This window comes from Helianthus annuus, chromosome 17 (assembly GCF_002127325.2).
Source record: "Helianthus annuus cultivar XRQ/B chromosome 17, HanXRQr2.0-SUNRISE, whole genome shotgun sequence".
NCBI lineage: Eukaryota > Viridiplantae > Streptophyta > Magnoliopsida > Asterales > Asteraceae > Helianthus > Helianthus annuus.
The window spans coordinates 18,622,689-18,648,520 of NC_035449.2; the positions used below are offsets into that span (position 1 = coordinate 18,622,689).

Sequence of the window (25,832 nt, forward strand, 5' to 3'; positions counted from 1 at the left end):
AGCTGCTTTTCGTTACTTATCATTTATGTATTTTTGACAAGTGTGAATACTCTAACTTAAAACAGTACAGAAACTTAGTGCCATCTTAACTAGACTAAAATGAGAAGATTTGTGTAACAATTGGTTATACTTCATACACAGATCAAGTCTCAAATATCACATATTCCTTATATTCTATTTATGTAATATAATTCATGTCCTGCTTATCTCTTCTGATGAGTTATAACTTATATCATCAATCATCATCATTTCATTAAAATGAAGGAAGAAAAACAAGGCCACATTAATGACTAAGGATAGTGATAAGACCAACGTTTTCAACATTACATTTCGTGTTATAGATAATTAGCATCAACTTACTCATTACTTGCCAAAAATCTTCAGCACTACATTTCATATATCTTCTGTTTTATAGATAATTAGCATCATTACTTGCCTGAAAGAGTCTTTACTTGCCTAAAAGAGGCTCAGCATGAAGTCACATGATGGATATCCATGTTTCAGAATTGTGGACCTTGTGAGCACGCTGCACTCGTTTGAGAAAGAATTCCGCAGAGCCATCAGCCTTCACGACATCAACCAGTTGTATAATTCTTGTCAGATGGAAGGGGTGACGGTAAACAGTGAAAAATTTAGAGAACCTATGGTGTGGATTGGAGTCTATGTTGCAGTAGCATCGTTTTTCTGCATCCTCGCCATGGTGGCAGATTTGTTACATGGCTTCCAAAATAAAAAGTTCTGGTTTCCGTGTAAATATTTTTCTCTCAATGCCGCATCTATCACGGTGATAACTGTCACCATGAAACTTACCGTCGATGTGAGTGGTGAGATGCCAAGTTACGTGGACCAAGCAGCCAAGCTAGGGAGTTTGGGTTTCATGTGCACCATGATGGCCAACTTAATGCCGTCTTTGGCATCTATGGACAACAAGACTCTGCTTGCGAACGTCATAGGTTTGTCTATTCTGGTTCTCACCATGATTGTGAATGTATGCATCCAGTTAAATACTAGAGTTATCGATCGTTACCCTTACGATGGGACTAATATTTCTTACATGGACTTTGCTATTGTCGCATACATCTACACCGCCATAATCATCCTTTTACTAATCATAATGATTTCTTCATCTCTAACAATTCCCGCCTCTAAGGAAATTTTAGAATCCAAGTATCAAGCCACACACAAGATACATTTAGCTAATCAACGTCATATCCGAATGTCTATAGTTGAGAAACTAAGACACAATGTGACAAGGTATTGGGTCATGGCAGAAACCGGCAGCCCTCAGTTTGTGATGGCCATTAATCCATTATCCACCGCTTCTGCAATAATCTGTGCACTTAGTCTACTTGTGACCCTAAATTTGGTGCGTGCAAGTCCGCTTACATCTAGTTGGCATAGGAGATTGATAAGATATGAATCACCATACGAGTGGACAACAAGTGCCATTTTTATAACGCAGTCCATTGGAGTTGTGGTGGGAACCATTGCTCCTATATTAAGATGCTTTTCGGTTTTTAACTACAAGTTGGTGATCACTAAATGGAATAGGAATCATTTCATGTTTTTTAAAGTAGAGAAGTACTGGACCCAAAAGTTGCATGAGTGGAAACAAAGTCCTATACTGTTTCTGTTAAGCAGTCCTAGATTAAGAAATCTCGTATGTAATGCTAAAAATACCATTCTAAGTTTTTGCATCGGATTTCAGAAGGGAATTGTCGCATCGTGCAAACTGATATGGCTCATTGCGATAACGATTCCATTATTAGCCATTACGTGTTTCTATCATTTGAAGTCGCTAAAGGCGAGGTGGTTTACTCCACCCAACTCCCCGAGAACGGACGATATAGATATAGACGTTAGAAACTACGTCTTACAAATTGACGTTGAGATGGAGCTTGCTGAAAAAACACTGAAGGGCATTTCAAAATCTATAAATTTCTTCATATCGAAGGCGGAGATGGAACAAAACAACAATCTTTTAGAGCTTCTCGAGAAATCTACCGGATTTAAAGGAGTAGAGATCTTCGACTCTGATCATGTTCAACCTTTGCTTTGTGTTGAACATGTTAACAGTTGGAGTTTACCGATTGTAACGTTAACATGCATCGCTGTTGCTCTCCGGGATATCCATAAGCACGCTGTTCAGAATCTGTTCAAAAGTGTTGGTGAAGGTCTGTCTTACACCCATCTTGTGGAAGAAAGCCTCAATTGTGCGAGTGAATACGTAATTCTTCGAAAGGCCAGTGTCGGCTTATGGCACGAGGTCGAAAACAACTGCAGATGGTTGGACATTCCTCTGGCAAAAAAAGAATTCAAAGGGAAAACAACAATAGAGATCATTAAATGGTTTTCGGATAAAGCTAAAGAAATTGTGACAGAAATCAAGGAAAGCACCAATGGAGAACTGGTGGAGAACCCTTCTAAGACGTTGATTGCTGCCAATTCAATGTACCGGATCACACAGACAATCTTGCTTAGATCCCAAAGCAACAAAGAACCAATTACCAAAAAACAGTTGTTTGCCCATTTAAATGGCATGATTGCAGACATATTCTCTGCTTGCTTTACCAACATACCTCGAGTCATAACAATGAGATGCCACGAAAGCGTGATCGAGAAAAGAGAGGAAAGTGTGAAGGTTGCAGCAAAGCTTCTTGGTAAGACCACAAAGATAATAGAAAGACTAGAGACATGTGAAGTACCAAGCATGGATGCTGACAAGATGGCATATGTTGATGAGTGGCGTCTTTATCTGATGCAATCTATCCCATAAGGTAACATCATAACTAAGTTTTGCTTGCTAAGTTTTCTATGTTTATTTAGTCTAAGTGTTTCTATTGTACCTCTCTTGAAGGTGACGTAGGGCGATGGATTCAGCAGCTACACAAATCGTCCATCATAAAGCCTTTTAACCGCGATCTGTCACTGAATTTGCATTCTATTTTTTTTTTCTTTCTTTCATTTTGATTTTTACTTTTGTATGAAGCCTCAAATGTATATTATATAACAGTGGATGTTTTGCATGTGCTAAACCTTTTGCTCATGTATCGAAACGGTTCCCCATCCTCATGGCTCGTGTGACAAGTCCAAAAGATTGATGAATCAGGCAAGAGGTCCTGTCTCATATATATTCTGTTTGATAAGTTGATTTAGGTCAACTATAAATTGTTATTGTAGGTCATGCTATTTATCTGTAAGAGAGAGTCATGATGTTAAAGCAGTCAAATCAGGCCATAAGATTAATATAATCAGTGTTCATTTATATCTAAGATATTTTGATCAATGCACAACAATTATGAGTTTGGACTATTATACCATTACACTGCTTTCGACTAATTACCGTGTGTTGTGTAATGGTGAAATAGTTTCACCACATATATTGTCGTTTATGTATCAAATTTATTAGTGTACAAATCACTATCCCATAGGTCAAGTCGATCTATACTGTATACAAAATACAAACCACATCCTTCATATTGTATTATCTTATCTATATAATATAATTTATTTAAATTTGTCACTTGTGAGTTATGTTGTCATCATTTTATTAAAAACGAATGAAGAAAAACAAGGCAACATAAATAGTGACTATTGATGAGTTGATGACCAATGATGGTGTCATGGTGATGAGGCCTTCTTTTTCAACATTAGACAGGTGACCAAGATAGATGGTGAGAGAGTCATGGGTTGGGTTGGTCACGTGTTTTGTTCTTATCTTTTGATTTTCTAACCGTGTAGTGACGGACCCATGATTTATTTTCTGGGGCCATCGCAGGGTTAACCATGATGTGGGTTTGGGACTGCCAGTTTAGTTTCTCATAGTTAGGGATTAAATCCAAAATTTTGACATATCACAACAACCATTTGTGCACTTAACTCAAAACCTAAGGGTTTAAACCGTAATTTCTAAACTTAAGATTTATAAACCGATAATTTTTTTAACCGGGTCAAGTATAACCCACTCCGAATCAGATCTGCCTTTAACCCGGTCTAAAACCCAAGGCCAAACCTAAACCCAATCCACCAGTTGAAACCCTAAAACGAAATCAAAACGATCCCTTCTCTCTCGCTTCCGGTAGTCCACGCCGACGGCTCCACCGCCGCAATCCACACCAAACCACTCAAATCAACATCCCTAACATCACTCTACACAAACATCGATGAAGGATGATCGATCTACCCTGTGTTCGTGACCTAGCCGATCGAATCACTTGCTACCAGATCGGATCAATTCGGTTACTACACTTTTAAATTCGGTACTGAAATTTCCGCTTACAAACTGTGATAGGCTCTTCTCTACTCTACTGATGAAAAAATCGTATAAAAATTGTTTGGGAACTGTGTCAGCTTGGGACAGGCTCTGCTCTACTGATGAAAAATTCAGTAAATACCTCAGCAGTTGTGTCCTCTCTCAGTTGCTTTATTCCTGTGAGATGGAGGGGGATGCCGAAAACAGTTACAGTTTTGGTAAATCTATGGTGTGGATTGGGATCTACATTGCCAATATGCTGTATGGTTTTCAATATAAAACGTTGTGGTTTCCGTGTAAATATTTCAGTCTTAATGCCCCGTATATTGCGGTGATCGTCATCACCATGAAACTGCCCGTTGACTTGAGTAGTGCTATGCCAAGTTACGTGGAACAAGTAGCCAAACTTTAAAGCTAGGCTTTTATGTGCACAATGATGGCTAATATGAAACTGCCCGTTGACTTGAGTAGTGCTATCCCAAGTTACATGGAACAAGTAGCCATTAGCCAAACTCGAAAGCTTGGCTTTTATGTGCATAATGATGGCTAATTTAATGTATTCTAGTTATCACCATGATTGTGAACAATGATGAGTTTATAGGTTTGTGTATTCTAGTTATCACCATGATTGTGAATATTTACATTCAGATAAGTAATCTTATCTATGGCTGTTGGCTGTATCCGTATGGCTGTATCCGCTATACGGCTATGATCCTACAGTTGCTTAATATAATGATTTCATCATCTCTAACAACTACAACCTTTAAGGAAATTTTGGACTTCAAGTACCAAGCGATGAACAAAATATCCTTAGCTGATCAATGTCTACAACATATCTGAATGTTTATAGCTGTGAAACCAAAAGGTATTGGGTCATGGCAGAAACTGACAGCCCTTAGTTTGTGATAGCTAGTAGTTCATTATCCACTGCTTCTGGACTGATCCGTGTAATTAGTCTACTGATGAACTTATTTTTGGTGCGTCAATGTATGCTTGAAGGAAACTGGAAACATATAACAGATAAATCGCTTTACTAATGGTCAAAAACTATCATTATTGGAGTAGTGGTGGGAGCCATTGCTCCAGTATTTAGATGTTTTTTAGTTTTGGAGCAAACCATGGTCTTATGTAGAAGATTTATTGGTGATTTAATCTTTTCTATTTGTTTGTAATTGATGCATGTATATATATGGAAAATTTTGCACATCCACATTCTTATCTCTTTGTTATGAAATTATTCTTGTTATAGTGTTATGGCTTAATTATGAGTGATTGCATGTTGATGGCTGGTGAGAGATACCACTTTCTTTATATTGGAGTATGTTGAAAGCAGGGTGATACAGGGGTCGCTCATTTTAATGGCTGATTGCCTGATTTAGAGCTGCAGGTTTTTGGTTGAATATTTGGTTTACTTGGCTAGCGAGCAATTATCTCCTGAATTATGGTCTGATCAAAACTCTTTCCAGTTAAGTTAAGATGATTGCAAGATAATGATATCCTGATATTGGAGTGAAACGGTAATACTTGGATTACTTAGACCGTGCGGTATGGGGGTCGGCTCCCCTCCGTCCCGGGTCGTCTGGCTCATCCCACACCGCCCCCTCTGGGGTCGTCGCGTCGCAGGCGTCCTCTACAAGACGGAGGCGACGAGCAAAGGATGGTGGCTGGTTGGCTGAGTTGCAAGGATGGTGGGGCCCCCCTCTCTCTCCTTTAATATATTGGTTTTTTATTATGTTGGGCAGACCTCCGCACCCTTGGGTAGTCCTCAAGGGGATGATCCTCCTCCCGTGGTGATGTGGCGCCTACATGGCGGATGGTCTCAAAGAGACTAACTAAACCATACCCAATGGTCTTATGCGTCATTTTTGGGATGTTTTGGCATCTAAACTTGCCAATTAGATGTAATTGACCTTTTCTTCCTATCCTATCTTTTGATTTATGATATGAAAGTCTCGTGTTTACTATTTTTTTTTACAGTTATACCTTTAAGTGTGGAATTGTTACACACCTACAAACATGTGACCTTTTTTTATCAAGGAGAATCAAATGCTTAGAACCTTGGTTTTAAAAAGCGCGAGGCTCGCCTCAAGGACACTTTTTTTAAACCCAACTTAGAACCCTTGTAGCCTCACGCCTAGGCTGCCGCAAGCACACTTTTTTAAACCCAACTTAGAACCCTTGTATTTGTTGTTCAGCAGAAAAATATGCATGCGAATGACGTGCTAACCACACACCACTAAGCGGAAAATGATCATACGTGGTCGTGTGACGTGTTAGACCAACACATCTTACAAAGCCATATGAGTTCGTCACATAATATTGGCTGAATGATGTTGTTGAAAGTATATGGGTTTCTTGTCATTCGTTGGACTTGGTATGCTGTCATGGGCTTATTGTGTTGGCCCAGTTTATGTATCAGGTTCGTGTTATAATGTTTGGTTGAGTTTTGTGCACAGGTAATAGTGAAAGGGGCTGTATGTAAAGTCGCAGGGGCTGCGATCATCTTGGTGAAGAGTTTTGGACTCAATTGTAACTTTTCAGGGGCTAAAGTGAAACATCTCATCAACTTGATATAATCTCTCTGTTGTATTTTGAGAGAGATTGATCTTCTGGAGTTGATGATCATCTTTGAATGACCATCTGGATATTTCTTTGTATTTCTGTATCGTTCTCTGATCTTACTATTTTGTAAGATCTGTTGGGTGTTTGGGGGGTAATCACTTTGGGTTGGTTTAATAAGAGATTTGCCACCGTTTTGTCGCTATATTTTGTGTTCGTTGTGATTTTATTTTGCTATGTGTTGAAATCGGTCATAATACCATTGTTTTTAACAGATGTGCTGTACTAATACAAAAATGACGACATGACAACACACACCGCTGACGAAGTCATACGGCTTGTATAGCCATTTTTCTTCTGCCAGTGTATGATGACGTGAGACGGTGTGCATACAGTAGCACCCTTTGTTGTTATGTTGATGATGCCTTAAGTCATATGTGGCTTATAATGAACCATATTTAACGCCTCAAGTCAGTCAACGGGTGTTTATCAATAAGAGACCAAAGAATAGTAAATTTTCTACCTAAGGAATAATAAATAGGGATGTGTAAAAAATACCGAAGCGTATCTGTAATTGGGAAAAACTGATCCAACTTGTGAATTTGGTTTTGGTTTTGGGTTCGGGTTCGGTTATCGGTTCCACAAATCTTCCTTTTTCAGATGACCAAACCGATTCAATTGATAAACTGAATAATAACCGGATAACCAAATTGTATATAGTGAAGGAATTGGTTTACTTGGTTGAACGTTTCGATTTGACAGAATTTGAATTCGGATCTGTTCAGTTTTTGGTTAAGAGAAAAGCAAAACCAATATTGGAACCTTAAAACACCCAACTAAAAAAGATTGGGACGAACTACATCAAAGCCCAACGACTCTTCCTTTTTGTTCATTCTAGCCTTTTTTTCGTTGCTCTCCTCATTATTTATGAATATTGTTTTTTATTTCAAAAGTTAAATAGTAAACCCCTAAAAGTTAATAATTTATTATATTTACCTACTATTTATTAGCAAAAATACTTTAAGAGAAATTTACTGTTGAATTATGTGTACACTTATTGGGCTACATGTACAGTGTTAAATCCACTACCTATCGTCCCATTTGGTAAAGTTCATTTTGTGACTATCCATGTGTCATCATCACTTTTCATTAATTACCAAGATTTTTTATTCAAGTTTCTTTTGTCTTTTCTTCTTTTAAACTAACGAAACTCTAAATAAATATCACTATCACTTTACTTTTAAATTCACATTTATTCCAAGATTACACGTATTATTAGCTAAATTCTTTAAAACTTCAAAATTTCTAAATACTAAAATTACTACAATTTATATCTATTATATTAAATAATATTTACTATAGCAAGCTTTGATTATTTTTCATAACTGATACCAGTATTTGTTTTTATGATTTTCATTCAATGCAAAACACGTGTTGATATCCCATTGGGCATATCGCTTTCGGTTGCTATACTGACCGACATTGTACCGATATTCTAACAAACCAAACTGATTTCGGCCGATGTCCGTAACAACGCACGTGGAATTCCATTATATTGTATTAATTCTAACCCGCTTGAATAATGTTCTTTATCCTTTCGACCGCAACAGCCCCGACAACCCCGTCCTTGGTTTATCAGCGGTAAAATCACCTCTTGTAAGTTTTCCAAACCAGATATCCTATGATTAGGTTAACAGTATGAAAATAGTAACACACAAATTCGATCATAGCCGTTACACACATGATGGAGTTTCAGTTGGGGACTGTTACCTGTTCAATGCTGAACCGAATGAAATCATGAAGACCTTGGTCAACGTAGTGTCGCCAAACTGCCCTTGTACTCCGGAGTAAACATCACAAATTGAAGAGGTTGACGATTGGTGAGTCAGATTAGGCCATTAGGGTTTTGTGAAGAAAAGATGGAAAGGGGAAAATGAATACGGAGGTATAGAAGATTGGTGGTGGAAGTGGAGAAATTAGGGTTTTGGATAATGGTTTTTGTTTTGAATCGGCTTCATTACCCGGTGCTCATATCAGACGCTGGGCATTAAGCGAAGGAAAAGTCATAGCAGCCCTCAATTGAGTGACACATGTCCAAAAATTGGTTTCTTTAATTATACTAGATAGATGTATTTATGTATTTATTATTAATTGTTAATGGCTATATAGTCGTTGGATTGCACAAAAGGTCGAAAAAACAACACTCAAACACATGGTGACTACTCCTCGAAGACCACAGTTCAACGTTCACCAATGGGGGTGTGACGGTGTGCCCGCGCGGCAAACTCATTTACCAAACAACCTCCATGGGAACACCTCAGATACCCTTAATTTTAATTAAGTTATTGAGTTAAATGTCATTTTAGTTCCTGTGGTCTGGGCTATTTTGGCATTTAATCCAAATGTTTCATTTTTCGCCTGTGAGTCCAAAAAAGTTTCACTGTTGCCATTTTAGTCCACTGGGTTAATTTCATTCATTTTTTCTGTTAACGAGAAGAATAATTCGGTTATTTTATATGTAATTCTGCCAACTATAAGTATAATTCGGCCATATAAAATGACCGAATTGCCATTCTCCTTAACAGAAAAAATGGATAAAGTTAACCCAGTTGACTAAAATGGCAACGGTGTAACCTTTTTGGACCCACAGAAGAAAAATGAAACCTTTGGACTAAACTGGTAAAATAGCCCAAACCACAAGGACTAAAATGGCATTTAACTCTAAGTTATTAGATAAGTTGTTTGACAGTGGGCTCACTCTGACATGTCACATGCTTCAATACTCAAGAGTCAACACAAACCTAAAATTTGGTCACACTTCAGTTCCATCAAAACTCTTAACATGCCATATGCTTGCATCCATATGTGATCACTGGTTCCAGTTAAACGTCTGCAACATATCAAAACCCACATTTATATTTGTAAACCATAAATCTCTTCATATGTTTACCTCTGGAAGATTAGTGCCGGTTGTGGCCAGTGTTGTTCATTCTCGAAACATCTGTTTTTTGTAGTTAATTACCATCAACTTACTCATTACTTAATTGGTTCAAAAATCCCAACATGCGTTCACACAATTATTCATCTAGTAGATGCAGGCAAGTTGTGGATATTTTGCACGATTCTCACACAATATTATTAAGTAAAATCATCACCGAGGATGATTTCGGCCAATTGATATTTTCTTGTTATAGGGATGAGGATACTGAAACAGGTGAGAGGTTTAGTGAACCTATGGTGTGGATTGGGATCTACATTGCAACAGCCTCGTTTTTATGTATACTTGCCATGGCTGCTGATTTGTTGCATGGTTTATGGAATAAAAAGTTGTGGTTTCCATGTAAATATTTCTCTCTCAACGCGGCATCTGTCACGGTGATAACTATTGCAATGAAACTGCCTGTTGATCTAAGTAGTGGGATGGAAAGTTACGTGGACCAAGCAACCAAGATAGGAAGTTTGGGTTTCATGTGCACCATGATGGCCAACTTAATGCCTTCTCTGGCGTCTATGGACAACAACACACTAGTAGCAAACGTAATAGGTTTGTGTATTCTCGTCATCACCGTGACTGTGAATATTTGCATTCAGATAAATACTAGTGTTATTACTAATAAGACATATGGTCCCCAGTATGATGATATTGTCTTTGACTTCGTTATGGTTGCATACAGCTATATGACTATGATCCTTTTGTTACTAATAATGATGGTTTCTTCATCTCTAACAGTTCCATCCTTTAAGGAAATTTTGGAATACAAGTATCAAGCCATAAACAAAATATCTTTAACGACTGACCAAAGTCACATGTTTACAGTTGAGAAACTAAGACAACACGTGAGAAGGTATTGGGTCATGGCAGAAACCGGTAAGCCTCAGTTTGGGATGGCTAGTAATCCATTGTCCACAGCTTCTGGAGTAGTTTGTGTAGTGGTTTTCGTCTTGAACTTTCTCATGGTGTTCAAATTTCTGTTTGGATTGTATGGTCTTGAGAGGCTACTATACGTAGCTATGAATCTATATGCATCGCCATACAAGTGGTCAACACTTGCCATTTTGTTAACGCAGTCCATTGGAGTCGTGGTGGGAACCATTGCTCCTATATCAAGATGTTTTTCAGTTTTCAGCTTCAAGTTGTGCACTAAATGGAATAGGAATGATTTCATATTCTTTAAAGTAGAGAAGTACTGGACTCAAAAGTTGCAAGAGTGGAAACAAAGCCCTGTACTTTTTCTGTCAAGCTGTCAAAGATCAACAAGTCTCATCTATAATTCAAAATACATCATTCTAAGCCTTGGCATTGGTTTTCAGAAGGTAATTGTCATATTGTGCAAAGCGATACGGCTCATAGTGATAGTCGCCTTAATATTTTTGGCAATTTGTTATTATCATTGCAAGGCAATTAGGCGGTATACTCCACCCAGCGCCTCAAGGACCAACGATGCAGCAGATGAAGACCTGAGCAGATATGTCGTACTGATTGAGAATGAGATAGATCTTGCTGAAAAAACACTCAAGGGAATTTCGAAATCTATGAATGCTTGCATATCAAAAGTCGAGAAGGAGAAAAACAACCATCTTTTAGAGGAGCTTCTCGAGAAATCTACTGGATTTGAAGGAGTAGAGATCTTTGACACTGACCATATTCAACCTTTGCTTCCTGTTGAACCTGTAAACAGTTGGAGCTTACCGATAGTAACCTTAACATGCCTTGCTGTTGCTCTCCTAAATGACGGCGTTGAGAGCTTGTTAACAAGTGTTGGTGAAGGTCTTGCATTTACCCATCTCGTGGAAGAAAGCCTCAATAATGCAAATGAATATGTAAATATTCGGAAGACCACTCTAATTTTATGGCATGAGGTTGAAAACAAATGCAAGTGGTTGGATACCCCTTTAGCAAAAAGTGTTTTTAAAGAGAAAACAGCAATAGAGGTTGTTAGATGGTTTTCTGATAAAGGTAAAGAAATTGTGACAGAAATCAGTACCAAAGGAGATCTGGTTGATAAGACGTTGGTTGTTGCCAATTCAATGTATCGTATCACACAAACAATCTTGCTTAGATACCAAAGCAACATACAACCAATTGCCAAAGAGCAGTTGTTTGCCCATTTAAAAGGCATGATTGCAGACATATTTTGTGCTTGCTTCACCAACATACCGCGAGTCATAACAACGAGATGCCATGAAAGTGTGATAGAGAAAAGAGAGGCAAGCGTGAAGGTTGCAGCAAAGCTTCTAGGTAAGACTACAAAGATAATAGAAAGACTAGAGACTCGCGTTCCAACCATACCAGATGACAAGATGGCATATATTGATGAGTGGCGGCGTCATTATATAATGAAGTGTTAAGGTACTAATTTTTATCTCTGTTATTTGGGGCATAGCTAGTACCTTAATCAGCTACAGATTTGACTTTTGAGTCTCATAAGTCATAATATGTTTTAATTAATTACAACAGATTTATTCATCTTTATCTTAGGTACCATCTTGACAAGTTCTAGCTGATACATTTAAGGAGACCACTTATACATATCAGATATTATTGGATACCCAAAGGGTGACAGTATGACAACACTGTTTTAAGGTGACCATTTCACTACTGAGTACTCCATGCTTGCTGTAACTCTAGGTCTGGGGCTCCCCTAGCTTGGTCCTAACTTAATTGTTTATTTCTTATAGTATTTGCAAGTTGTAACCCTGAAACCTAATTACTATAGGAGAGTTGGGTTGTTATCTCTCGAGATACTAGAGGTACTGATGCTTATTGCTATAAACATGTAAATCAAAACTTTAATGGTGGTTGTAAAAGCGTTAGTTATTATGTAGATGCAAACCGTTGTTAATTTCTATTGGATTTGTATTATGGTATCCGTGAGGCTTCTTGTGTTAGCTCTTATTATTATTATTATTTCTTTTTTACACATATTCGCAATGGCCGTTGGTGTTAATGACAATTGTCAAGAATCATGGATTAACACTCAAACAAGAAGAATACCCAAACCAAAGTTTTATTAACCCAAAGAATGATCTGACGAATAAAAATTGTGTAAGACGAATGGATGAGAAGCGGCAATGCATATGGATGAGAACCGAACGATGCATAAACTCCCTCTAAGCCTTACAAATGCAGCGCTCAATTCAAAGATCTAGCTACTCAAGCCCACTGCATACAAGTATAACACAAAACATTAGACAAAATAAACTATATGTGTTTGATAATGAATTGACCTTTTCAACAAGTACAATGATACTCATTATAAAGAGTGATGAGTTTTTTTGTTGTTTAAGGCTTTTGATAGCATGTAACATTTTGTGTTAAAAACTTGGTAATTATGATTTATGAGTTTAAGAAGTTACAAGATCTTAATTTATAAGACCAAGTGTAATAGAATAACTAAAGTGAAAAAGTTACTGTCTCGTCAGTATCACATAGGCAGTGGTACATAATAAATATGTGTAGTAGCTAAACTAAAAACATAATTATTTTTAAAGTTATATTTTTTAAAATAAAAAGTGGATTGGATTATGATTGGTTGGAGAAAAAATCAGCTCTCACAACAATTTCCTTCACGCCCGTTATTCTGGTGGCAACACCCACCTTTGGCGCCCTTCTTTGGCTACTCGTAATCGTGTTTGACAACCGGTTGGTATGCCGTGGAATCGTGGATGCTTTAACTCCTTCACTATACACGGCCTAACTATAGACATAAAAGAGAATCAAAGAAGTGTAAATTGCCAAAATCATCCTCGAGGTTTGGGACTGTTTGTCGATTTTTTGTACCACAGTTTCATCCAAAGTGATTTTATGTACCATATTGACATAGTGATAGACGATATGATACAAAAAAGTCGTTTTGGATAAAACATGAAAAAAAGGACTTGTTTTGGGCTTTAACCCTACCTTGTTAAATCGGGTTTTAACCCTACCCCATTAAATCGTTAATTTCTTTGTAACCCCAAGACTATCCACATTCACAATCCAACTCAACCCAACCTTTAATAAAAAACTAATTTCTCTCTCTTCCACATACACAACCCAACCTAACTCAATTTTAATACACATTCACAACTCAACCCAACCTAAATTTTTATTAAATAAATGTAAATAATAATTGAAACAATTATTTTTTAAAAAACAAATAAACGTTACTTATTTTTAATATAAAAATTAAAAGTTAAACAATCAATATATATAATATACTGGAAAATATTTTTTTTTTTCAAACGAACTCCGTTTTTAATAAAATTTATATCGTAATGTTCAGAAATTTATTTTAGGAAATACGGTGTATTTAGTTTTGTTATTCAGTTTAAATATTAAAAATTATTTGAGTAATAAAATTATTGGGGGAATTGGTAGTTAGAAAATAAAATACAAAAAGGAAAATTAGGTGATGAAACTAATCCAATTTTAAAACTAATCCAACCTCTTGCAACCTTGGGTTGTTTGGCCAACCAGGTTGTGTAGAAAAATAGAATTTTTCTTTTTCTTTAATTTATTTGGACAGAAAGTCACAAACGGTGATAGTCTAACCATCTTCAAATATATATGGTAACTGCGGTCCCTACACAATTTCCCCCGGAAAACTGTAGCGACTCAATTGTGACCGGAACTCTTCATCATCACCGAAACCTTAACGGCAACAATGGCAACTCAATTGAGCAAAACGCGAAAGGTTACTCCCTCACCAATCCTGTTTTTTAAATAATATTATGTTTAGCCTTCCATCAATCTAAGTTTATTATGTTTTTGTGTATCAGTTTGTAGCAGATGGCGTGTTTTTCGCTGAGTTAAACGAGGTTCTTACTAGAGAACTCGCGGAGGACGGTTATTCTGGAGTGGAAGTTAGGGTTAGACCAATGCGTACCGAGATTATTATAAGAGCCACACGCGTACTCAAAACGTGTTAGGTAAAGTTTTAATTTTTTTCAGAGTAAATTACAAGTTTTGTCATTTATACGGGCCGTATAACATTATGGTGCTGGCACAGACTTTGTTAGTTTTTTAAATTCTATACGGGCCGTATAACATTATACGACCCGTATATACCATGTGAAAATAAGTTTTTTCCATGTGTTAATATCAGGACCCTTAATATAACCGGTGTTCATTTATATCTAAGATATTTTGATCAATGCACAACAATTATGAGTTTGGACTATTATACCATTACACTGCTTTTGACTTATTACCGCGTGTTGTGTTGTCGTTTACGTATCAAATTTATTAGTGTACAAATCACTATCCCATAAGTCAAGTCGATCGATCTAACAGGGGTTTCCTCGCTTGTGAGCTTAGGGGTAGTGCTTTCACAGAGGGTCATGTTGCTTTAAAGGCTGTTTCGGGAAAAGTGACTAAACACCAGAAAGCGTGCCTTGACAACCAGCACGTGTTTATCCAATTTGCTTTTGATACTTTCGGTTTTCTGGCGCCAGAGGCTGTGGACGTACTTAGTCGAGTTCAAAGGGTCATGCATAGTAATGTTATGACCCTGAGATCTATAGACGTTGTTTTTAAAAGACTTAGTTTTGCTATTCAAAAAGGGGTACCGACGCAGCTTGTTGCCCGTTTACCATCTATCTCGATGTAAATTTTTATATATATTTGAATTTATATTATACTACATGATATAATTTATTTAAACTTGCCTCTTGTGAGTTAAGTTGTCATCATTTTATTAAAAACGAATGAAGAAAAACAAGGTAACATAATTAGTGACTATTGATGACCACCGATGGTGATGAGGCCTTCTTTTTCAACATTAGACATGTGACCGAGAGAGATGGTGAGAGAGTCATGGGTTGGGTTTGTGTCACGTGTTTTGTTCCTACCTTTTAATTTTCTAACCGAGTAGTGGCGGACCCATGATTTATTTCTGGGACGATCGCATGGTTTAACCATGATGCGGGTTTGGGACTGCCAGTTTAGTTTCTCATAGTTAGGGATTCAATCCAAAATTTTGACATATCACAAGTTCACAACGGCCATTTGTGCACTTAACTCAAAACCTAAGGGTTTAAACCGTAATTTCTAAACTTAAGATTTATAAACTGATACTTTTTTAACCGGGTCAAGTATAACCCGCTCTTTTAACCCGGTCTAAAACCTAAACCCAATCCACCAGTTGAAACCCTAAAACGAAATCAAAACGATCCCTTCTTCTCTCTCGCTTCCGGTAGTCCACGCCGACGGCTCCACCGCCGCAATCCACCCCAAACCACTCCAATCGACATCCCTAAGATCACTCTACACAAACATCGATGAAGGATGATCGATCTACCCTGTGTTCGTGACCTAGCCGATCGAATCACTTGCTACCAGATCGAATCAATTCGGTTACTGCACGTTTAAATTCGGTACTGAAATTTCCGCTTACAAACTGTGATAGGCTCTTCTCTACTCTACTGATGAAAAATTCGTATAAAAATTGTTTGGGAATTGTGTCAGCTTGGGACAGGCTCTGCTCTACTGATGAAAAATTCGATAAATACCTCAGCAGTTGTGTCCTCTCTCAGTTGCTTTATTCCTGTGAGACGGAGGGGGATGCCGAAAACAGTTACAGTTTTAGTAAACCTATGGTGTGGATTGGGATCTACACTGCCAATATGTTGCATGGTTTTCAGTATAAAGCGTTGTGGTTTCCGTGTAAATATTTCAGTTTTAATGCCCCGTATATTGCGGTGATCGTCGTCACCATGAAACTGCCCGTTGACTTGAGTAATGCTATGCCAAGTTACGTGGAACAAGCAGCCAAACACTAAAGCTGGTCTTTTATGTGCACAATGATGGCTAATATGAAACTGCCCGTTGACTTGAGTAGTGCAAGTTACGAGGAACAAGTAGCCATTAGCCAAACTCGAAAGCTTGGCTTTTATGTGCACAATGATGGCTAATTTAATGTATTCTAGTTATCACCATGATTGTGAACAATGATGGTTTTATAGGTTTGTGTATTCTAGTTATCACCATGATTGTGAATATTTGCATTCAGATAAGTAATCTTATCTATGGCTATTGGTTGTATCCGTATGGCTGTATCCGCCTTGAGATCCGCTATACGGCTATGATCCTACAGATGCTTAATATAATGATTTCATCATCTCTAACAATTACAACCTTTAAGGAAATTTTGGACTTCAAGTACCAAGCGATGAACACAATATCCTTAGCTGATCAATGTCTACAACATATCTGAATGTCTATAGCTGTGAAACCAAAAGGTATTGGGTCATGGCAGAAACTGATAGCTCTCAGTTTGTGATAGCTAGTAGTTCATTATCCATTGTTTCTGGACTTATCCGTGTAATTAGTCTACTGATGAACTTATTTTTGGCGCTTCAATGTATGCTTGAAGGAAATTGGAAACATATAACAGATAGATCGCCTTACTAGTGGTCAACAACTGTCATTATTGGAGTAGTGGTGGGAGCCATTGCTCCTGTATTTAGATGTTTTTGAGTTTTGGAGCAAACCATGGTCTTATGTAGAAGATCTATTGGTGATTTAATCCTTTTTATTTGTTTGTAATTGATGCATATATATATGGAAATTTTTGCACATCTACTTTCTTATCTCTCTGTTATGAAATTATTCCTGTTATAGTGTTATGGCCTAATTATGAGTGATTGCATGTTGATGGCTGGTGAGATATGCCACTTTCTTTATATTGGAGTATGTTGAAAGCAGGGTGATACAGGGGTCGGTCATTTGAATGGCTGATTGCCTGATTCAGAGCTGAAGGTTTTTGTTGAATATTTGGTTCCTTGGCTAGCGAGCATTAATCTCCTGAATTATGGTCTAATCAAAACTCTTTCTAGTTAGATGATTACAAGATAAAGATATCCTGATATTGGAGTGAAACGGTAATGCTTGTATTACTTATGTGTCATTTTTGGGATGTTTTGACATCTAAACTTGCCAATTAGATGTAATTGACCTTTTCTCGTGTTTACTATTTCTTTTAACATTTATACCTTTAAGTCCTCAAGTATGGAACTGTTAGACACCTACACACACGTGACCTTTTTTTTATCAAGGAGAATCAAAGACACCTACACACATGTGACCTTTTTTTTATCAAGGAGAATCAAATGCTTAGACTATGTGTTATGGGGGTTTGGTTGGTAAAGGGTTGGGTGAGAAAAAAGTGTTCCCATGTAGGCGACACATAAGCACATTTTTTTCTTACTCAGAAATGCTCAAAAGAGGTGTAATGGTAAGGGTTTGGTTGGTGATTACATCGTCGTCACGTCTAGCTTATATATTAACAAATATAATTTAATATTATTAAATACACTTAAAATTAAAAAAAAGTGTTGCCACGACTTCAAGCATAATGCTTGGGTCAGGGTGATCGCCTCGCTCATGCTGACCTCGCCAAGCCGTTGGACAATTTCCCGATGCCCAATGCGTGCAATCGATGCTACCATGTCTTTGTTGGAAAAATTTGTGTATTCCCGAAAAACCGAGTACTTCTCTAGCATCACGTCTTTGTTGGAAAAATTCAAACGAGTTTTGCAAATCTTCAACTACTCGTAAAAAAAGTCGCCGACTCATACGAAAACGTCGCCTAAAAAGATTTTCATTATAAACCGGATTTTCGGAAAAGTAGTCACGTATCAATAATTCATGAGCCGCCTCATGATCCCGGTCTAGATGAGGCCGTCTTGTTAAAGGTTGCGGAGTTAAACCTTGGGTCACTTCATTCATAAACTCGATCGTTAACTTGACAGACTCCACGATAACCGCGTCTTCTTTAGAATCCGATGATGAAGATGAAAAATCCATAGTGAAAATTATTGATTTGAAGTGTTTGAATTGTATGTGTGAGATGTAAGTTTAAATAGATTTATAAAATGAAACAAAATATTTTTTATCCGCGCCTTCTTACGTGTCCTATACTTGCGCCGTTTGTCGTGACGGTAACTCATGCTCTTAGAACCTTGGTTTTAAAAAGCGAGAAGCGGACAAAAGCGACAAGGTCTAAAACTGAGGCGCCAAACGCAAAAGTGCACCGCTTTTCGTACCCGAGTATTATATTTTTTTTTTATATTTCCTATAGGTTATATTTTACCCAATATTTAGACGCAAATAAGCATTATTATTGAAATTACATACATATACACCCTGAAACGTATGTTAAACAACTATCGGGTGCACGAAAAATGTTCAAAATAAATGAGGCGCGCGTTTCAAGTGTACCTCATAATTAAATTTTGCCAAAAACCCGGTTGCGCGTTTTGTATTCCTTGCGCCTCGGCGCCTAGGCTGCCTCGGGCACACTTTTTTAAACCCAGCTTAGAAGCCTCGTATTTGTTGTTGGGCAGAAAAAATGTGCATGCGAATGACGTGCTAACGATACACCACTAGGTGGAAAATGATCATACGTGGTCGTATGACGTGTTAGATCAACACATCTTACAAAGGCATATGAGTTCGTCACATCATATTGGTTGAATGATGTGTTGTACTAATACAAAAATGACGACATGACAACGCACATCGCCGACGAAGTCATACGGCTCGTATGACCATTTTTCTTCTGCCATATGTCGTGTATGATATGGTATATTACGAAAAGCTTAGAGAAAATGTGTAGTCCAAAATGCTTCTCAAGTTTCTTAATTAGGCTAATGCTTCTCACATGATTCTAACCCTATACATATAGTATCAAAATTTTACTAGTATTTATAAGAATTTACGTGAATATCAATATTAATAAAAAATATGTATGTTAAATAACTAAAATATTTCAACAATTGAAATTTATTCCTTGAAAAATGATATCGATTCATTAATATTATATATATATATATATATATATAGAAATTATGTTTTATTTTTTAAGTCAAATTTGTCGCTAGTTGACTGACTAAATTCTACTCTGGCCGAAATTGACTGCCTTTAATCGATTCCGAGTAATTAGGCAGAGTTGAAGAAACATCTTATTGACACCGTACTTTGTAGCGATTACTCGGCCTCCTAAAACTAATTTTACAACCTTGATTATCAATGAATCCATTTTGGTCCCGACCTAACTTATCATTACCCAACAAACAACAATCAGCCTATGATTGTTACTCAGCCAAGCATGGTGCAACCCACATCAGCTATTGATCCAGTTTTCGTTCACGATTTTGGGCCTGGACGTTTTTTCTGTTTAGGCTAATCAACAAACTTCTCCTCATTTTGGACAATCTTCACCAAATTTTGGGCGTTCTGCTGATTTGTCTAGTTTTTGTGAGAAGGTTGACTTTTTGATACTCGATTTTGGTGCTATCGTGCATATGACTACTTATTCTTCTCTGGTTTTTGATGCTACCCCATACACTGATTCTGAGACTTTCATTGTTGGCAAAGCTAAGTCTCTTCCTATTTCCCACATTGGTACTGTCTTACTTTAGAGTAAATTGCCAAAATCGTACCTGAGGTTTGGGCATGTTTGTCAATTTCATCTAAAACGATTTTTTTGTACAATATTGTTCTTCACTTTTGAGACCTTTTGCCATTTTCATCCAAACGTCTAATTTAGGTTATTTTTTCTCTCATATATTTGGATGAAAATGGCAAGAAATCCCAAACCTTAAGGACGATTTTGGCAAAAAAAAAAAAAAAAAAAGCTAGAGTTTGGATGAAAATGGCAAAAAGTTCTAAAAGTAAAGGGCAATATGGTACAAAAAAGGTTGTTTTGGATGAAACTGGCTAACATAACCAAACCTCAGGGACGATTTTGACAATTTACTCCTTAGTTTATGTCTTTATTTATCTAGTCATAGTCTTCAGGGGCGGACTTAGTATAGTCGTAGGCGTAGCCCGGGCTACGGCTCAACTTTTAAGCGGTAGTGTAAAATTTTTTTTTTTCCGATTTTTATACTAAGGATACCCCTCAACCGCTACTAGGACACCCCTCAAATTTTTTTTTTAGAAACTGATATTAAGCCCAAATTAATTGCCAATATTAATTCATAAAGCCTAGCACAAATGTGATATGCTCAATATTGATTCGTTAATCTAAATACTAATAACTTAAAGAGTAAAATGCACGGATAGTCCCCGTGGTTTTGCAAAATAACATCTATAGTCCCCAACTTTTGGAAATTACACCGTGCTCCCTGTGGTTTGACAGTTTGTTACTCGGATAGTCCCTGGAGTGGATGATGGTTAGTTTTCTCCGTTAAGTGCATGTAAAATGACAAATTTACCCTTCATCTTCTCCACTCTATAAAACAAAACAACCCCACCCACCCCCGCCTTTCTCTCCGTCTCCCCCCACCATTAATCACGTTCTTCCTTATGTTAACAAGCTTCGTGATTATCAGAACAGAGGTCAAAACACTGTTTTCTTTGATGGGCAGGTGAAATTCTTGGATTATTCATTCATTATTATCGTTTTTTCGCAAACAAGCGATTACATAAATGTTGCAGGACCGGCTAGCTAAGGTGGTCTCTTTTGTATCATCATTGCTGGATGACATAAGCCTATTCTAATAATAGCTTCTTCCAGTGCTCTTTCCTTGTGGGAAACCGAGTTTTCAATGTGGTCAAAGACCTCTTTCCTTGTGGGAAACCGAGTTTTCAATGTGGTCAAAGACGATCACTGTTGTAACATACAAAGGGACCAAAGATATTGCCATTAAAGATTTAGAGTGTCAAGTCCTTTCATCTTCTCCGGATGCCATCTTTGAGGTACATAATGGATAGTATATAACAAAACTAACATGAATTCATGTTTGGATTTTGTTAATCTTTCTGTTTCCACCACCATTAAAGGTGGGGGTGGGTGGGGTTAGGGTGGAGTTGTTTTGTTTTTATAGAGTGAAGAAGATGAATGGTAAATTTGTCATTTCACATCCACTTAACAGGGAAAATTAACCGTCATCCATTCTAGGGACTATCCGAGTAACAAACTATCAAACCACAGGGAGCACCGGTGTAATTTCCAAAAGTTGGGGACTATATGTGTTATTTTGCAAAACCACAGGGACTATCCGTGCATTTTACTCTAACTTAAAAAAAAACTAGTTTATAAAATTTAATTCGGTAAGACCTAAAGGCCTTTTTTTGGCTCGCCTAGGGCACTTGAATTTTCAGGATCGGCCCTGCCCCGTAATGTAGCTAAAAAAATTTCCGTTCTATAGATGTATCGTAAAAAAATTGGGATACCCCTGAATATTTCTTCTAGTTCCGCCACTGATAGTCTTATTCTCAAGCATGTGCGTGTTGTCCCTGACTTAGCCAAAAACCTTTTGCTATTACACAATTTATCATTGGATACAAATGCTTAGGGAGGGTAGGGCACCCTTGTGGGTTGGCTCCGTGGTTTCGAACCCACCCGGTAATATCGTCGTCACCCCCACGGGTAGGCCTTGTGGGTTCCTCGTCCGGGTAAGGTTTGCCCTAGCGATTAAGGCCTTGAGGCTCGAGATGTTGGAGAGTTTAAGGTTTAGGGTGTGTGTGATTGTGGTGGAGTAAAAGCGTGGGGCCCATGGTTCTAGAGTACTTGTGGGTAGGTGCCACTAGTATTTTGATGGTTCTAGAATACTTGGGTGTAGAATTGATATGACAGCGCAGAATTGGACGAAGCTAGACTAATACCCTTGGGTGACCCTTCCACCCTTATCTCACTAATTAATGGTTGGTGGATTTAATAAAGGGGTCTTTTGTGGTATTGGTTCACGAACATGGATTTGAAGCTTCATATAAGATTATATGGGTGGAATTATATTTGAAGGATCAATAACGTGTTACAAATTGTGTGTTAAAACATTTAATTCTGGGTTAAATAAGAAGAACAATATCGATTTAATGGTAGAAATAAAAGAATATGACTTAGCTTTTAATAAAAGGATATTTAAATATTAAAAATAAAAACCACACCTATGTTCACAGGGATGGAAATTGGGTCTTAGTTGGGAGCTTGTTACTCTAATAATCTAATTTTGTTATCAAAATAGTTTGGGAAAAACTCGTTCAAATTCAAAATTAAGTTTTTTTAACGTCGAACAAAGCCCGGTCTGCCGAGTATACACTTATTGGGAAAAGGTCACGCACGCCCGGGATTGTAGACAGTGCGGGTGGCCCGGTCCGTCACCAATTCCAGAGGAAACCCACCGCCCCAAGGTCTATTGTACTATTGTAGCATAACTGTTCGTCCAAGTAATTTTTAACCGACAACTAGAGCATCGCGTGCACTCTCTCACTCACTGATACGTCCAAGTAATTTTTATTATAGTTTTAGCTTTATTTTTTATTTTAAACCACCCCCATCCCCGTCTAACTTTCACATGCTTTTTTAGTTTTCTTTAATTTTAAACCACCCCCACCTTGTCTCACTTTGACAGTTTCACATGCTTCATGAGTTGAGACAAACCTAACGTTTGACCAGACACATTCCTCATATTCCCACTTCATTTCTTTTGTTTATTTTTTGAACGGCTCCCACTTCAATACCATCCGAACTATTCATTTGTTGAGAGGCTTGCATCCATATGTGCCTGGGATTAGCTTTGTAAAATTATAAAGTTCCGAAACTTTTCTTTTGTCTTCTAGTACATTCTGTTCATTGTCAAAGTCTGCCTCCACATTGAAAGTAAGTTTCATACTTGAAGTGCAACATTACCAAACATTGAAGTGTGAATATTATAAACGAGATGTTATATATCTTCTTGTATATGGATAATTAGCATCAACTTAATCAACATGAGCCCAGACGATTTTTCATATGATAGATGTCACAGCATTGTGTCCCTTTTACAAGATTCTCAAAAAGAATTAGGTAAAATCATCGGCAATGATGATATCTACCAATTGTTTTTTTCTTGTGAGAAGGCGAAGGACACCGAAAGCAGTGACAAATTTAGTAAACCTATGCTGTGGATTGGGATCTACATTGCAGTGGCGTCTTTTTTCTGCATCCTTGCCATGGCTGCCGATTTGTTGCATGGTTTCTGGAATAAAAAAATTTGGTTTCCATGTAAGTACTTCTCCCTTAATGCGGCATCCATCACTGTGATAACCGTCACAATGAAAATACAGGTCGATCTTAGTAGTGGGATGCTAAGTTACGAGGACCAAATAACCAAGGTAGGAGGTTTGGCTTTCATGTGCATAATGATGGCCAACTTGATGCCTTCGTTGGCGTCTATGGACAACAAGACACTGCTAGCAAACATAATAGGTTTGTGTATTTTTGTTATCACCGTGATTGTGAATATTTGCATTCAGATAAATACTGGTGTTATTAACGATTATCCTTTAGGCAGCGAAGGCGATAGTTTTCACTTTAAGTTTGTTATGGTTGCATACATCTATATGGCTATTATTTTCCTATTACTAATAATGATGATTTCTTCATCTGTAACAATTCCAACCTCTAAGGAAATTTTGGAATCCAAGTATCAAGCCACAAACAAAATATCTTTAACTCATCAACGATTACAACATACCCAAATGTCTAGAGTTGAGAAACTAAGACACCATGTGAGAAGGTATTGGGTCATGGCAGAAACAAGCAGCCCTCAGTTTGGGATGGCTAATAACCCATTATCCACTGCTTCCGGTGTAATTTGTGTAATTGTTTTGGTCATCAACTTGCCTCTGTTGAACAAGTATCTGTTTAGCTTTAGCAGTATTTACACACTACTGCATTTTCTTACGAGCCTAGGCGGATCGCCCTACAAGTGGTCAACAATTGTCATTTGTGAAACACAGTCCATCGGAGTTGTGGTGGGGAGCGTTGCTCCTATATGTAGGTGTTTTTCAGTTTTCAGCTTCAAGTTGGGCACTAAATGGAACAAGAACGATTTCATGTTTTTTAAAGTAGAGAAGTACTGGACCCAAAAGTTGCATGAGTGGAAACAAAGCCCTGTAACTTTTCTACCAAGCAGTCGAAGATTAAGAAGTCTAATCTATAATTCAAAAGGTATCATTCTAAGCCTTTGCATTGGAATTCAAAAGGCGACTGTCATATTGTGCAAGGTTACATGGCTTTTAGTGATAGTTGCTTCAATATTTGTGGTAAGTTGTTTTTATCGTTGGAATTCTTTGAAGGCAAGGTGGTTTGCTCCGCCCATCGCCTCAAGAACAGGCGACATAGATGAAGATCTCAGCAATTATGTCTTACAAATCGACAATGAGAGAGAGCTTGCTGAAAAAACACTGAAGGGCATTACAAAATCCGTGAATTCTTTTATATCTAAGGCTGAGAAGGAACAAAGCATCAATCTTTTAGAGCTTCTCGAGAAATCTACCGGATTCGAAGGAGTAGAGATCTTTGACAGTCTTCATGTTCAACCTTTGTTTCCTGCTGAACTTGTCAATAGTTGGAGCTTACCAATAGTAACCTTAACATGCCTTGCTGTTGCTCTCCCAAATATTCATCACGACGAAGCTGAGAGCTTGTTAACAAGTGTTGCTGAAGGTCTTTCAGTCACCCATCTGGTGGAAGAAAGCCTCAATACGGCAAATGATTATGTAAATATGCGGAAGACGACTCTGATCTTATGGCATGAGGTCGAAAACAGTTGCAAGTGGTTGGACAATCCTCTAAAAAGAAATGCCTTTAAAGGGCAAACAACAACAGAGATTATTAAATGGTTTTCTGATCAAGCTAAAGAAATTGTCATACGAAGTAACGAATATAGCAATGGAGACATGGTGGAGAACCCACCTACGATGTTGATTGCTGCCAATTCAATGTACCGAGTCACACAAACGATCTTGCTAAGATTTCCATGCAACATAGAACCAATTACCAACAAGCAGTTGTTTGACCATTTAAATGGCATGATCGCAGACATATTCTCTGCTTGCTTCACCAACATACCGCGAGTCATAAGAATGAGATGCCACGAAAGTGTGATAGAGAAAAGAGAGGCAAGTGTGAAGGTTGCAGCAAAGCTTCTTGGTAAGACTACAAAGATAATAGAAAGACTAGAGACTCGTGACGTTCCAACCATAGAGGAAGACAAGAAGGCATATCTTGATGAGTGGCGCCTTTACTTTCAGCAATCTATCCCTTAA

The 25,832-nt window shown here is 37.6% G+C and overlaps 4 protein-coding genes and 1 long non-coding RNA gene across 5 annotated transcripts; 3 read left to right on the plus strand and 2 right to left on the minus strand.

The window, feature by feature from the left end:
* The first annotated feature begins 451 nt into the window (after positions 1 to 451).
* Positions 452 to 3,285, plus strand: LOC110925845. Its single transcript, XM_022169674.2, has 2 exons — positions 452 to 2,777; positions 2,858 to 3,285. Exon 1 carries the CDS (start codon positions 473 to 475, stop codon positions 2,774 to 2,776), a length of 2,304 nt encoding a protein of 767 aa, XP_022025366.1. The 5' UTR covers positions 452 to 472; the 3' UTR covers position 2,777; positions 2,858 to 3,285.
* Positions 3,286 to 8,189: 4,904 nt separating this feature from the next.
* Positions 8,190 to 8,888, minus strand: LOC118489119. Its single transcript, XR_004886277.1, has 2 exons — positions 8,582 to 8,888; positions 8,190 to 8,490 (listed from the first exon to the last, which is right to left on the minus strand). It is a non-coding gene; the product is annotated as an uncharacterized LOC118489119 (long non-coding RNA).
* Positions 8,889 to 9,874: 986 nt separating this feature from the next.
* On the plus strand, positions 9,875 to 11,265 carry LOC110923803. The gene is made up of 2 exons (XM_035986156.1): positions 9,875 to 11,125; positions 11,218 to 11,265. Exons 1-2 carry the CDS (start codon positions 9,875 to 9,877, stop codon positions 11,263 to 11,265), a joined length of 1,299 nt encoding a protein of 432 aa, XP_035842049.1.
* Positions 11,266 to 16,767: 5,502 nt separating this feature from the next.
* On the minus strand, positions 16,768 to 18,599 carry LOC118488798. The gene is made up of 2 exons (XM_035986157.1): positions 18,132 to 18,599; positions 16,768 to 16,881 (listed from the first exon to the last, which is right to left on the minus strand). The coding sequence occupies exons 1-2, from the start codon at positions 18,597 to 18,599 to the stop codon at positions 16,768 to 16,770; spliced, it is 582 nt and encodes a 193-aa protein (XP_035842050.1).
* Positions 18,600 to 23,510: 4,911 nt separating this feature from the next.
* LOC110923804 lies at positions 23,511 to 25,832 on the plus strand. Its single transcript, XM_022167862.1, has one exon. The coding sequence runs from the start codon at positions 23,511 to 23,513 to the stop codon at positions 25,830 to 25,832; it is 2,322 nt and encodes a 773-aa protein (XP_022023554.1).

What these genes read in the sequence shown, in the direction of transcription:
- LOC118488798 (XM_035986157.1), bottom strand. Translation starts at nt 18,599, where the DNA reads ATGGATTTTTCATCTTCATCATCGGATTCTAAAGAAGACGCGGTTATC. An exon ending in GCATTATGCTTGAAGTCGTG is followed by an intron (nt 16,882 to 18,131) that starts GCAACACTTTTT and finishes AAGCATCTGTAG; the next exon opens with GATCATAGCCGTATAGCGGA.
- LOC110923803 (XM_035986156.1), top strand. Translation starts at nt 9,875, where the DNA reads ATGCGTTCACACAATTATTCATCTAGTAGATGCAGGCAAGTTGTGGAT. An exon ending in TTGGCATTGGTTTTCAGAAG is followed by an intron (nt 11,126 to 11,217) that starts GTAATTGTCATA and finishes CAAGGCAATTAG; the next exon opens with GCGGTATACTCCACCCAGCG.
- LOC110923804 (XM_022167862.1), top strand. Translation starts at nt 23,511, where the DNA reads ATGAGCCCAGACGATTTTTCATATGATAGATGTCACAGCATTGTGTCC.
- LOC110925845 (XM_022169674.2), top strand. Translation starts at nt 473, where the DNA reads ATGAAGTCACATGATGGATATCCATGTTTCAGAATTGTGGACCTTGTG.